Source organism: Setaria italica, chromosome IV (assembly GCF_000263155.2).
Source record: "Setaria italica strain Yugu1 chromosome IV, Setaria_italica_v2.0, whole genome shotgun sequence".
NCBI lineage: Eukaryota > Viridiplantae > Streptophyta > Magnoliopsida > Poales > Poaceae > Setaria > Setaria italica.
Window position 1 is genome coordinate 21851991 of NC_028453.1, and position 13776 is coordinate 21865766.

The following is a 13776-nucleotide window of genomic DNA, read 5'->3' on the forward strand; positions in this document are numbered from 1 at the left end:
CTATAGATCGAGCTAGGCCACTCAGAGCATCTCCAAGAGAGGTCCATAAAACAAGTCCTAAAATACCTGTATTGGGAGCCATTCCAAATCTATTGAACCCAAAATTAACCATGTTCTCCAAGAGTTTGCCTAACAGTTGGATCCCAAAATATTTAAATTGGGCCACATCATTTAGATGGGCCATCCACCCTGTGCTCTCGACGGCGAGGGCGGCGGCGCGTGACACGCGGTCTGGGTGTTCGACGTCAAGACCTGTTCGACGTCAAGACCAAGAACTGGACCGTGCTGCGTCCGCCGCCGGAGTTCGCTGGCTTCGTCAATCTTCTCCATCACGCCCGTCCGCATCTGAACATATGGGTCTCGCCCTCCCCTGATCCAGGGCAAGAGAAAAGGAAAAAAACAAGACTACTGCAGCTGAGGAACAACGTAGGTACCTGCAGATGCATCTTAGTCTCCAATCAGGTGTCAAATATTTGTAGGTACCTGTAGATGTATCTTGCGTATCCTTGTATACTTGTTTTTTTATCGACAATGGAATTCTTTTGGTTCACAAGTTCAAGTTAATTTTCCTGAAGGTGTATGTATTCTATGACTACAGAGTTCATCACGTCCAGTAGCAGTCGCCGTGTCGTGAGTTCAGAGTCCATCGAGCTGGCCTACAACAGCTCGATCACACGCAAGGCACTATTGGTTTGCTGGGCAATAAAGGGTATTGGACAGTGATTGCCGCCAACCATTGTTTGTTGTCAACCATTGTTTAACACAGCCGTTGTCCCTTGATTAGCGATGAGTCGTCCTCCATCCTTATTGGAACAGGTTCTACAGTCGTCCTCTTCGGATGAGGAGGACAAATTCTTTGTTTCCACTGCGCATATTGTTCATAGTCATTATCAAAGTGACAGTGCACCAAAACATGATGGTTCCGTGGTTGGGCATAAAGTAATTGATCGTGAGCGAGAAGAGGGCCATTGGAGATTGTATCAAGATTACTTCGCTGATGAACCAACATATGGCCCAACTTTTTTCAGACGGAGGTTCGTATTTAGTCAAATACATTTTATATATCTCTATCGCAAAGCATAATATTAATTTCAATTTTTTATTGTATGAGCAGGTTTAGAATGCATTGGCATCTATACCTGCGCATAATGCATGCCGTTGAAGACCATGATGACTACTTTGTCCAGAAGAGAAATGCAGCTGGCAAACTTGGATTAAGTTGCTTGCAAAAGGTCACTGCAGCATTCCGTATGCTTGCTTATGGAATACCCGCGGATGCTACAGATGAAAAAATTCGTATTGCATAAAGTACTGTCATAGAGAGTCTGAAACGGTTTGTGAGAGCAGTTGTAGATGTTTTTGAAGATGAGTACCTAAGATCACCGAATGACAATGATACGGCTCGGTTACTTGCACTTGGGGAGGAAAGAGGGTTTCCCGGCATGCTAGGTTCCATAGATTGCATGCATTGGAAGTGGAAGAATTGCCCTTCAGCATGGCAAGGTATGTACTGCGGTCACGTGCACGAGCCTACAATTATTTTAGAAGCTGTTGCTTCCCATGATCTATGGATTTGGCATGCTTTTTTTGGTTTACCTGGGTCTCATAATGATATCAATGTTCTGCATCGATCTCCACTATTTGCAAAACTAGCTGACGGCCAAGCTCCCAAAGTAGGTTATAGCATAAATGGTCATGATTATACTATGGGATATTATCTTGCTGACGGCATATACCCATCCTAGGCCACATTTGTGAAGACCATTCCAGAACCACAGGGCAATAAGAGAAAATATTTTGCCATAGCGCAAGAATCAGTAAGAAAGGATGTGGAACGGGCCTTTGGAGTGCTGCAAGCTCGTTTCGCCATTGTTAGAGGTCCTGCTCGTTTTTGGGATGATGTCACGCTGGGATACATCATGAAAGCTTGTGTCATTATGCATAACATGATTATTGAAGATGAGTGAGAAGTGGATAGTGAAGAACATTTCGAATCCGGTGGTGAGAATGTTAAACCTTCCCATGACCCTACACCTGATCTTGAGGATTTTATTAAGGCGCACAAAAAAATAAGGGATAACGAAACTCACTATCAACTACGAGAAGACCTGGTGGAGCACCTGTGGCAACATTTTCCTGATAAATATTAAGTCGTTGTTAGTGCCATATTTTTGAATTCCTACATTCTTGAGAGCTACAACTATTTTTTATATTGGCTATTGTACCGAGAGCTCCAGTTTACTTTTTCAGATTTGATACAGTGCTGAGAGTTCCAATTTATTTTTTCAGATTCGCTAAAGTACAAAGAGCTCCAATTTATTTATTAGATGAAACTCAGTGCATGCAGTAGAACACTTATTTTCAGAGATTTAACAGTATTCAAACATGATCTTTCATGAAAAATGTAAGAGTGCAACAAGTCTGTAAAGAAAATGATTGATATGATGAAACAAATGTGAGTGCAAATGTTCAAACTACGAATAATAATTCAACAAAAGAGTTCATGCATTTTTTAACTAGATCAAGCCAAGTTGATCCCACGACGAGCCATTATCTCAGAGCGAAGAGTCTCGTAGTACTGTTGCTGGTCTCCGGGCATGCCACTAATATTGATTGTCATAATTCGCTCTTCTTCTAACATCCTTTTCACATTCAACTCCTCTTCTTTAATCTCAAGAGTTTTTGCCTCATTTGAAAGCCTCACTTGGTCATTCTGAATCCTCACTTGATCATTAGCAACCCTCACTTGTTCTAGATGAAGCTTCTCTTTTTCTAATTCATAATATTGTTTGTATCTCTCTTCTTTCTTGAGTTCCTTCTCTTCATCGGCTTCCTTCTTCTTTTCCCACAAATGGTCCAAAGCCTCTTTGCATGCATCACCTCCACCTTGTCATAAAAATTCTTTTGCTTTCTTCTTGCCCATTGGTCTTTTGCCTACATCACTCTCATGAGTCTCATCTCACCTCCAGCATGATTGACAATGTTTCCATTCACCAAAGGTTCTATCCCAAGACTTGAATCTCCTGTTGTCTTCTGCTTTTTGTGTGAATTCTTCTGACCGGATAACTCCTTCATCCTGTCATGCCACTTCGGTTGTGTTCGTAGGAGGTTCCAGCAATGCATGAACTGAAATGACTTATTCTCTTTATCTTCTGACTTGTACAAAGCGCATGCGGCCATAAGCTGGAATAAGTTTCAGGTTAGTTATAGCATTACAAGAACATATTAGGTTAGATGCAAATGAAGGCCACATGATCTTATATTACCTTGTCATGTACAATCACACCACTTTGCTTTCTAACCTCAATTTGGATTAGACATGCACAGAACTTATTGACACATTCTTGAATAGTTGACCAACGGTGCACAAGTGAACTTTGGCTACGGTCGGAGGGGCTTTCCTTGTTTGAATGAAAAAAATCAGATACTCGCTTCCAAAATGCACCGCGAGTTTGGTTCGCACCACGCACTGGATCAATACTTACATTTAACCATGATGATACTAGTAGTTTATCTTCCTCCTCACTAAAATTTTTTGATCTCTTCTGGTTTGGCCTTATGGTGGCAGTGGCAGTGGCAGTGGCAGTATTATTGCTCATGCTGGGTGCTTGCTGCACTGCAGGAGGGCTACTGAAACTAGACAAAACCATAGGACTGTTGTCCTCAGTCTCATTCATCATGTTTGTGTAATAACCTTCTCCTTCCATTGTTAGCACCACCTACAAGAAATTCATATTCGTGTTCAGAGTAATAATTGAGAGAATAATCTCATGACAGACTATCAAAGGAATTCTAGCACACACTTCAAATTTCCTGACTCCATTTGCTAGTCGTATCAATGCAAGTAGCAGCTGTAAGTGTTATTGTACCATGTAGTCATGGAATACATGCACCTTCAGGAAAATTAACTTTGAACTTGTGAACCAAAAGAATTCCAGTGTCGATAAAAAACAAGTATGCAACGATACGCAATATGCATCTGCAGGTACCTACAAATATTTGACATCTGATTGGCGACTAAGATGTGTGCCATTCTCCTATGTATGAACCAACTGCAAGAGGAGATGGCATTGCTCCTTTGGCAGAGTACCTCTGTTAGTTTAGAACACGTACTATGGATGCAAATGATTCAGTTCTAGATGGCTTAAATTCTACATCTAAGAAACAAAGAAAACATGTAGATGAATACTATCAACTGTGGTGCACCCAATCTTTGACCTGGAATCAAACGAATTGCAAGATACAGATACAAAATTATTCAGAAAATCGAAAATTTTCAGAAAATTGTTCCGTCTCTTTTCAGAAAATTGAAGGGCACTGGACAGAGATGTAATAAAATGCAGCGATTCATCTGTCTCTTTTCAGAAAATTGAAGGGTCGTGGGCAGAGATGTTGACCTACCTTCTTCCTCAGCTGCAGTAGTCTTGATTTTTTTTCCTTTTCTCTTGGTCTGGATCGGGGGAGGGCGAGATCCAGATGTTCAGATGCGGACGGACGTGACAGAGAAAATGAAGACGGCAAACTCCAGCGGCGGGCGCACCACGGTGCCGTTCTTGGTCTTCACGTCAATGTTCAGATGCGGACGGACATGATGGAGAAGACGAAGTCGGCGAACTCCGGCGGCAGGCGCACCAAGGCCCAGTTCTTGGTATTCACGTCGAACACATAGACCGCGTGTCACGTGCCGCCGCCCTCGCCGTTGAGAGCGCAGGGTGGACGGCGGTAGCGAGGGGATATGTGCGGGGACGCAAGACAGGCGGGAAAAATGGTGGCAACCAGGGGATATGTGCGCACGGACGGCGGGAAAAAATGGCGGCATCGTGGGGTATGCGCGGGAACGCGGATTGGGAGTGCGGAGAAGCTCCCTTTTTCTAGCTCGATTTACGGCAGGTTTGGGGAAGCACGAATAATTGGAAACCTCTTTGGGCCTTTGTTGGAGGGTGTTTTGTCTCGTTTATTCCTAAAATTTAGTTTTGGAATTGATTTTAGACCTCTCTTGGAGATGCTCTCATTGGACCTAATATGGCTATGGGCTGAAAGTGTTTTCTTTTGACTGCAATTGCCTTAAAAAAAAGGTTGCACCAAATTGCCTTGAAGAAAGAGTCACACCACATCTGAGATCCACTTAAAAGAATTCCGTCACATGGAGATGAGTCACACTATGCTAGTGAAATATCTACATTATTTCAAGTGTTCATTGTATAATTGTATTTTCATTCCTGTTACGTTGCACAAAGTTGGTCTGCTAACCATGGCTATAGTTACGATTCTGAATCTCATGCAGAGTTAGATTGCGACTTACAGTATCTCAACTTTGTCCTTCCTGTAACCATTTGGATCACCTTTTTTGTGACATCTGATTTGCTGCAACAACCTATTAAAAGGTAAGCAAATATCAGAGTTGCTCCCCATTTTTTTTAATAAAGAGATCCTTTCTCAATGTGGGAAGAAGATTTTATTCATCAAGAGGGAATCAAACAGGCTGTTGCTTATGCCGCAGGATATGGCAGGTACAGGTCCACGTCAGCATCGCTCCTTGAGTCCTTTGTAATTGTGGTGTTTGCTCTTGGTCTCCTCTACAAGAACTAATTTAGCATATCCAATCCAACTCAACCACATGCTTTGCTCCCAACGTTTGCGGCCCAAGCATGTTGTCCACTCCTATCAGAATGTGATGAAACCGTTCACGCGGTCAATTTTGCCAAGTCGTCTAAACCCAGCTGGACACGTTCAAAGTCTCCGAGTTGTATTTGTACATTAACGTTCAGTTGGTTCCCGCCACTAGCACAAAAGGGAAAAAACTTTTTTATTTGTCAATTGCAGTTCTATATGCACAAAAATAGTACATCCAGAACGTGGATTGAGAAATCACAAACTCTCACTCGGCAATGATAGCAACGTCCCAATTACTTATACTCCCTCCGTTCCAAATTATAACATTCCAATTTTTTTAAGAATCAAAACATCTCAAGTTTGATCAAATTTATGCAATAAAATACTAACATTCATGATACCAAATAAGTATCATTAGTTTTTTTATTAAATATATTTTTATAGTATATCTATTCCGTATCATAAACCTTTATGATCTTCTTTATAATTTTGATCAAATATAAAATGGTTTGACTCTCCAAGAAAATTGGAATGACTTGTAATATGGAACGGAAGAAGCAGTTCATATGACTTGCATTCACAAACTACCCGAAGCCAATGATAAGCACGATGGGTGTCCCAAGGACGTGAAAACAACGACGCTTTCCTTGCAAGTCTCCTCTTACTTGCGCGTAACACAACACAACATAAATACCACAAACCCGTTGTGTCCCAACATCGATCGCACAACTTATACTCGTCGCAAAGGTCGAGTCAAAAGCCAACACCAAACTTCTCAGTTGATCGCGAGCGCGCCATGGCGTCCAAGAGCCAAGCTGATCTCGAGTCCCAGAAGTCCGCGCCGCCAGCAGCGGCTGTCGCATCGGCTCCCACAGCAACCGCGCCGGCTTCTGGTGGCTCTGTGGAGAGAACCTTAGGCTCCGTCGTTGTTGGCATCTCTGATGCTCACCGTGCGGCGCCGGAGACCCAGCCGCTTCTGCAGGTTCAGTCGAACGGCCAGGGAGGCGGCGGGGCCAGGAACGACGAGGCGACGCGGCTGGAGCGTGCAATGGCCCAAGCATTCCAGAGCACCGCTGAGCTGGCCAAGAACCTTCCCACCGGCGCCGTGCTCGTCTTCGAGGTGCTGTCGCCGGTGTTCACCAACGGCGGTAAGTGCCAAGACGTGAACCGTGTCATGACGGCCTGGCTTGTGGGGCTCTGCGCCGCTGCGTGCTTCTTCCTCTGCTTCACGGACAGTTTCCTCGACGCCAGGGGGACCGTGCGGTACGCGGTGGCCACGTACTCCGGCCTGTGGGTCATCGACGGCACGCCACCACCGCCGCCCGAGGAAGCCGCCGGGAAACGGCTCAAATTCATCGACTTCTTCCACGCGTTCCTGTCGTTCATCGTCTTCATGTCCGTGGCCATGTTCGACAGGAACGTCGGCGCGTGCTTCAACCCGGTCATGTCCTACGACAAGCAGCAGGTGCTCACCGCTGTGCCGCTTGCCGGAGGGTTAGTCGGGACGCTGCTCTTCGCCGCGTTCCCGTCGACACGGCACGGGCTCGGGTTCCCAATTCCCGCCGCCTGAGATGCACACATTCTAGCTGTGAATTATCGGCTGATTTCCCTGTGTTGCGTCTTCTGTTGTCAGATGTTTGTATCATTGCTTGGGATATTCCCTGACGTGCATTTTCTGCATCTTTAGTTTGCGTAAGTAGTAGTGCAAGCATATTGTACGATTTATTTCAGTATTCCAAATTTCCAAGTTTGGCTTGGTGTGACGAGTAAATTATTCCAGTTTTGCATATATCAGTCGTAGCTAGTGGTCATGTAGAATGTGTTCACTTGGTTTAATAATCATGACAACCCTGCTTTTATGAAAACTGGAGGAGAATCTTAGAGTGTGTTTGTTGCATGCACCATCTAATGTATATATGGATAATGCTGGATGGTACAGTTTAACAAATTTGCTTTAACTATACGAATTAATCCTCTTAGTAGAAAATTATTCCAAGTGGGTTGGCTTCATTCTGGATAAGGTGGTATATGAATCAAATGATACGTACAACCAAATATATCCTTAATAATTAGTTAGGTGTTTAGTACTCTCATGCATCCGGTCACATATAGGTAGCATTTTAGGGTTGCCTTAACCCTTCAGCCAACCATTTCGAGTTTTGGTTACAAACTACCTTTTACGTGTTAAGTTTTGATATTTGAGTGACAAATATGAGTAGATGCGTGCCTCAAAAATAGTTTAATAGAAGTATATATTTGTTATATTTTATAAATATTTTGTAAGAAAAGGCACTATTGTTTGAGACACCATGTATACAAAACGTCACTTATCATGACTAGTGGGAGTACGTGACTAGACAAAATCAAAAACCTCCTAGAGGTTTGTATGATCATAGTGGTATTATTAACAGATTTGGGTAAAACTCATAAAGAGCCTGAACTATCTTGCATACAGACCATCAAATAGTTTCTATACTTTTCATGTCATATGGAAACTAAAATCCCAATGGGTTATAGCTTCACTTCCCTTGTTGTCGGGCATACACCCCAGGCCCACGAGTAGACCTTGGACGGCCCACTAAGGGAAGTACTCGGACATGATCAGAACAAGGATGGGCGTATCCTACTCGGACTAGTCAAGTATGTTTATGGAAAACTACTCGGGCGTTACCGAATAGAACTCTGTAATAGTACCCGACTAGGACTCAGACTTGTAACCCTGCCCTCCCGTGTATATACAGGACGTAGGGACCCCTCTCAACAACAACTTCAGTTCATCAATACAAACCAACATACAGGACGTAGGGTATTACACGATCTAACGGTCCGAACCTGTATAAATCGTGTTCCTTGCGTCACCATTGATTCCTTGATTCTCGACGACCCTTACCGCATAAAAGACCACCTAAGGTACCCCCTAGGCGGGTTGCCGGTCTAAAACACCGACAGCTGGTGCGCCAGGTAGGGGAACTCGTCGAGTTTCTCAGCGCGAACTTAATGGCAAAGGTCATCATCAGGCCTGTTTTCTTCATCAAAGCCGGCACCACCTTCGTTTTTGGATCCTGGCTTTGCGTCGCTGAAGGCTCAGGTTCGTTCCGGCGCCAGATCATTGACGTTCAGGAGAAGAAACCAGAAAATCTGATCGGAAAAAAACAAGATTTCAAAGTCGACGAGTTCGAGTTCAACTACGCGTCGGATTTGACTTCGCCTCGGACTACTCCAACCCTCTGCTCAGGGGTCGGGCGCACCCGACCCCAGGACTTAGGGTCGGGCGAGGCGGAGTTTCACCCCTCGGGGTCGGGCGAAGCGGAGCTACTCCCGCAAAGGGTCGGGCTCAGCCGACCCCAGGTTTCAGGATCGGACTTGCCTCGGACTAGTCGGTCCCAGCCAATGTCCAAGTTGGTTTCGACTTCAAAGCGGTTCTCGCACGGACTCTGCAACGCAACCAAAGTCCACCAAGGTTTTCTTACTCGAACCCGATTCGAACTCGGGCATGATGAAGACATCGACTCCGACTCGTCCTATTCACCAGAGATACCATTATCTAGTACAACCCAAGGATTGGTAATAACTTCAACATCACAAGGCAGATTCATCCACTGGCCGGGATTGCGACCATCTCTTCTTGACCGCGACTACAACTCACGCCTTGTCGCCCATATAGACAACCTCCCATATCAAGAAGGCGTTCCACTCACTTCCAACCGCGAGGAAAGTTCCACAGAGATTGCAACATCAAGCTCCGGAAGCTACTACCCGGACAGGGAGGTACTTGTTATTACTCAGAATAATAACCCGGGTACTAGCCAGAACAGAACCCCAGATGACTAGCACAACTTGACAACATCTCCGAAGATGAGTCTACAGCTGACGCCCCTCACGATGAAACCTCCGAGCAACGTCACCAAAGAAGGATGTGCAACGCTACTCGAGCCGAGCGACGACAGTCGATGGCTACAAATATTCCCATTACAAATCTTGAAAGGGCTTTCAACGCAGTTCAGGCTCAGGAGCACAATACTCCACTCGCGGCTATCGCCTCAATCAACCTTTTAACAACATTGATGCCTCAGGATAGGGATAACGAAGACACAGCTCAACTCGTGCAGCGCGGTAACGGACTGATCGCACAACTCGCGGAGCAAGCTTACAAGTTACGACAAAGAATCACCAACTCCATCTGTTTCTCGCATCACAGCTCACCAAGAAGGCAGCAGGGGAGCTGCAGATAACAACAATGCCCCAAAAAATGGCAATGAAGTTAACCAACCTAGGCAGCACAGCCAAGGTCCAAGCAAGCACAAATCCCCAGCTCGCCATAAGGATGTTGGCGAGGTCAGCTGCACCAACTCGGTTAGAAGCATCTGCCCTACTCGGAAGAACCACGAAGTGTCCAACTTCAGTGATCTGTGAGAAATTCTCAATAGTCAGCGCGAGCGAGAAGTTGACAGCTACAACCACTTTCCTGCTTTCACAAACCGGGTAATAAAAACAAAATTATGCGAGAAGTTCAAGCCAACTGGAATCACCAAGTATGATCGCAAACAAGACCCAATTCAATGGCTACGATGCTACTCGCTAGCCGTCCAAGCAGCCGAGGGCAATAACGATACCAAAGTTATTCACTTTCCCATATGCATGGAACCCGCACCGTTGACCTGGCTTGAGTCGCTCAAACCCAAGTCCATTGACTCCTGGGCAGACTTGACAAAGGCTTTCACCAACAACTTTGCCGGCTCCATGGCTAGACCAGGCAACAAGATTGACTTAAGTCAAATTAAGAAAAAAGAAGGCGAGACCCTACACGACTATCTGCAACGTTTCTTCAAAAAGAAGGCTACCATAGTTGACATCTCCGAAACAGACGTCATCGAGTGCTTCCAGAATGGACTCTACGATCGACGAACATACCAAGACTTCAGTCGCCGACGACCAGCTAATGTCAAAGAACTCAAAGTCATGGTGAAGCAGTGGGCAGATGAAGAAGACAAAGAGCGAGAATGGTTCGGCTCCCACCGTAACCGTGGACGCGACAACAACCACAACAACGACCAAGATAGAACTCAGCATAATGATGCTCGAAACAATTATTCGAGTAATCACAATCGCAAAAGAAAGCCCGACAACACTGTTGCTGCCATGACCAACTCCGGGAAAAAGGGAACCTGTAAAAACAATGAAGGGCCAACCTTCACTGAACTACTCAAAAAGCAGTGCCCATGGCACCCGACTAGCAAGCACTCGGCCATAGACTGCTACAGCATGCGCCGAGTCATGCAAGACTTACCCGCACCACCACCTCCTGAAGAGTACACCAAGAAAAGAGATAAGGGCAAGAACAAAGCCCGCAACGTTGAAGACGAAGAAGGCGACTTCCAGAAAGGCTCAAAAACTGTCAACGTCATTTTCGGCGGTATCCCAGTCACCGCATCCAAGCGAGCCAACAAGCTCGTACTTAGGGAGATCATGGCCATCGAACCAACGGATCCAACATCGTTAAAATGGTCAGAAGTTCCCATTTCTTTCAGTAGAAAAGATCAATGGACCAAGTTCTCAGAACCAGGCCATTTCCCACTAGTCCTGGATCCAGTTGTGGCAGGCTCAAAGTTAACCAAAGTACTCCTCGACGGCAGAAGCGGACTCAACATTATTTTCGCCAAGACATTGAGGAAGATGTGCCTCGACGTTACTGAAATGCTTACTCCAATAGATTCACCTTTCTACGGCATCGTCCCTGGAAATGCGGCTATACCACTAGGACAAGTTGTCCTTCCAGTCACCTTCGGAACTAAGGAACATTACCGTACTGAGTACATTAGATTTGAATTCGCCGACTTCGAGACATCTTACCATGCTATACTCAGAAGGCCAGCACTCGCCAAATTCATGGCCATACCACATTATGTTTACCTGGTACTCAAAATGCCAGGCCCCAAGGGAGAACTCACGCTGCGAGGAGATCTATGGTGATCCTACGAATGTGACACCGAAGCCATGGAAATTGCTGCGACTACTCAATCACCTAGTCCCATGCAGCAAGTCTTCACAGCTTCAAAGAAGCTTCATCCAACCGAACTAGAGATCCCGAAAAACAAGTCGGGGTCCACAAAGGTGAAACCCGCCAGTGAGCAAGACTTCAAATTAGTTGACCTACAGATGGGTGACCCTTCCAAGACAGCCCTGATCGGAACAGGGCTAGATCCTAAATAGGAATTCGCGCTCGTTAGCTTCCTTCGGGCTAACCACGATATCTTCGCTTGCAAACCGACCGACATGCTAGGTGTGCCCAAGGAGCTGATTGAGCATTCTCTCAATGTCGATCCCAAAGCTACTCCAAAACGGCAACGACTATGCTGGTTTGCTCAAGACAGACGAGAAGCAATCAAAAAAGAGTTAGCCAAGCTACTCGCGGCAGGGTTCATCAAAGAAGTCTTTCATCCTGACTGGCTCGCCAATCCCGTGCTTGTTCGTAAGAAAAAAAAGGAGTGGAGAATGTGTGTTGACTATACCGACCTCAACAAACACTGCCCAAAAGACCCTTTCGGGCTACCCAAGATCGATCAGGTGGTTGACTCCACCGCTGGTTGCACTTTATTATGCTTTCTCGACTGCTACTCCGGCTATCACCAGATAATCCTCAAAGAAAAAGATCAAGCCAAAACAGCGTTCATCACGCCTTTCGGAGCCTTCTGCTACAAAACAATGTCCTTCGGACTAAAAAATGCAGGGGCAACTTATCAAAGGGCCATACAGATGTGCTTCGAAAAGCAACTTCATCGCAATGTTGAAGCTTATGTCGACGACGTCGTCGTCAAAACAAGAAACCGGGAGGAACTCATTGCTGACTTGGAGGAAACTTTGTCTAGTCTACACGCTTTCCGATGGAAACTCAATCCTACTAAGTGTGTCTTTGGAGTACCTTCCGGTAAGCTACTCAGGCATCAGCTAGCATTAAGGATGTGCAGAAACTCACAGGCTGCATGGCCGCTCTCAACCGATTCATCTCGAGACTCGGAGAATGGGGACTACCCTTCTTCAAGCTTCTCAAACGCTAGGACAAGTTCAAATGGAAGGAAGAGGCAGATGAGGCACTAACACAACTTAAAGACTTCTGTCAATGCCTCCTGTACTCACCGCTCCTTCTCCGAACAAAGACTTGCTCCTATACATTTCAGCTACTACTCATGTCGTCAGCACGGCAATAGTAGTCGAACGGTCTGAACCAGACCACACTTACAAGGTCCAACGACCTGTCTACTTTGTCAGCGAAGTACTCTCGGACTCCAAAACTCGGTATTCACCGATACAAAAGCTCTTATACGTAATTTTTCTCACCTCTCAAAAACTACGCCATTACTTCCAAGAGCACAACATCACAGTCATCTCCGACTTCCCGCTCGGTGAAATTCTCCACAACAGAGTTACCACAGGTAGAATCTCCAAATGGGCAGTTGAACTCGGAGCTCTCACCTTGGACTTCAAGCCAAGGACAGATATCAAATCCCAAGCTTTGGTCAGCTTCATAGCTGAATGGACTGAAAATCAAGTGCCAACACCAGTCGAACAGCCAGAACATTGGGTAATGTACTTTGACGGATCCCTCAAACTTGAAGGGGCTGGCGCAAGCGTATTACTCATCTCCCCCAGGGGAGTCCAGCTCAAGTACGTGCTGCAAATATTCTGGGAAGCATCTAATAACGAAGCCGAGTATGTCAGTGTTTTAGACCGGCAACTCGCCTAGGGGGTACCCTAGGTGGTCTTTTATGCGGTAAGGGTCATCGAGAATCAAGGAATCAATGGTGACGCAAGGAACACGATTTAGACAGGTTCGGGCCGCTAGATTGCGTAATACCCTACGTCCTGTGTGTTGGTTTGTATTGATGTTTGCTTTTTGATCTTGAGAGAGATGTCTTGAGGGGGGTCCCTGCCCGGCCTTATATACGCGGGAGGACAGGGTTACAAGTCGGAGTCCTAGTCGGGTACTATTACAGAGTTCTACTCGGTATTGGCCTGAGTAGTTTTCTATAAACATACTTGACTAGTCCGAGTAGGATACGCCCATCCTTGTTCTGATCTTGTTCGAGTACGTTCCTTGGTGGGCCGTCCAAGGCCTACTCGTGGACCTGGGGAGTATGCCCGACAAGCCCCCGAGTACTTTGTAGT

The 13776-nt window shown here is 45.7% G+C and overlaps 2 protein-coding genes and 1 pseudogene across 2 annotated transcripts; 2 read left to right on the forward strand and 1 right to left on the reverse strand.

Annotated features, from left to right (window-relative positions):
- Positions 1-1148: 1148 nt before the first annotated feature.
- Positions 1149-2150, forward strand: LOC111257068 (annotated as a pseudogene).
- A 784-nt stretch (positions 2151-2934) lies between these two features.
- LOC101766788 (glutathione S-transferase T3-like) lies at positions 2935-3707 on the reverse strand. Its single transcript, XM_022826100.1, has 2 exons — positions 3267-3707; positions 2935-3183 (listed from the first exon to the last, which is right to left on the reverse strand). Exons 1-2 carry the CDS (start codon positions 3705-3707, stop codon positions 2935-2937), a joined length of 690 nt encoding a protein of 229 aa, XP_022681835.1.
- A 2603-nt stretch (positions 3708-6310) lies between these two features.
- Positions 6311-7494, forward strand: LOC101752838 (protein DMP4). The gene has a single exon (XM_004965367.2). It carries the CDS (start codon positions 6410-6412, stop codon positions 7181-7183), a length of 774 nt encoding a protein of 257 aa, XP_004965424.1. The 5' UTR covers positions 6311-6409; the 3' UTR covers positions 7184-7494.
- Positions 7495-13776: the final 6282 nt, after the last annotated feature.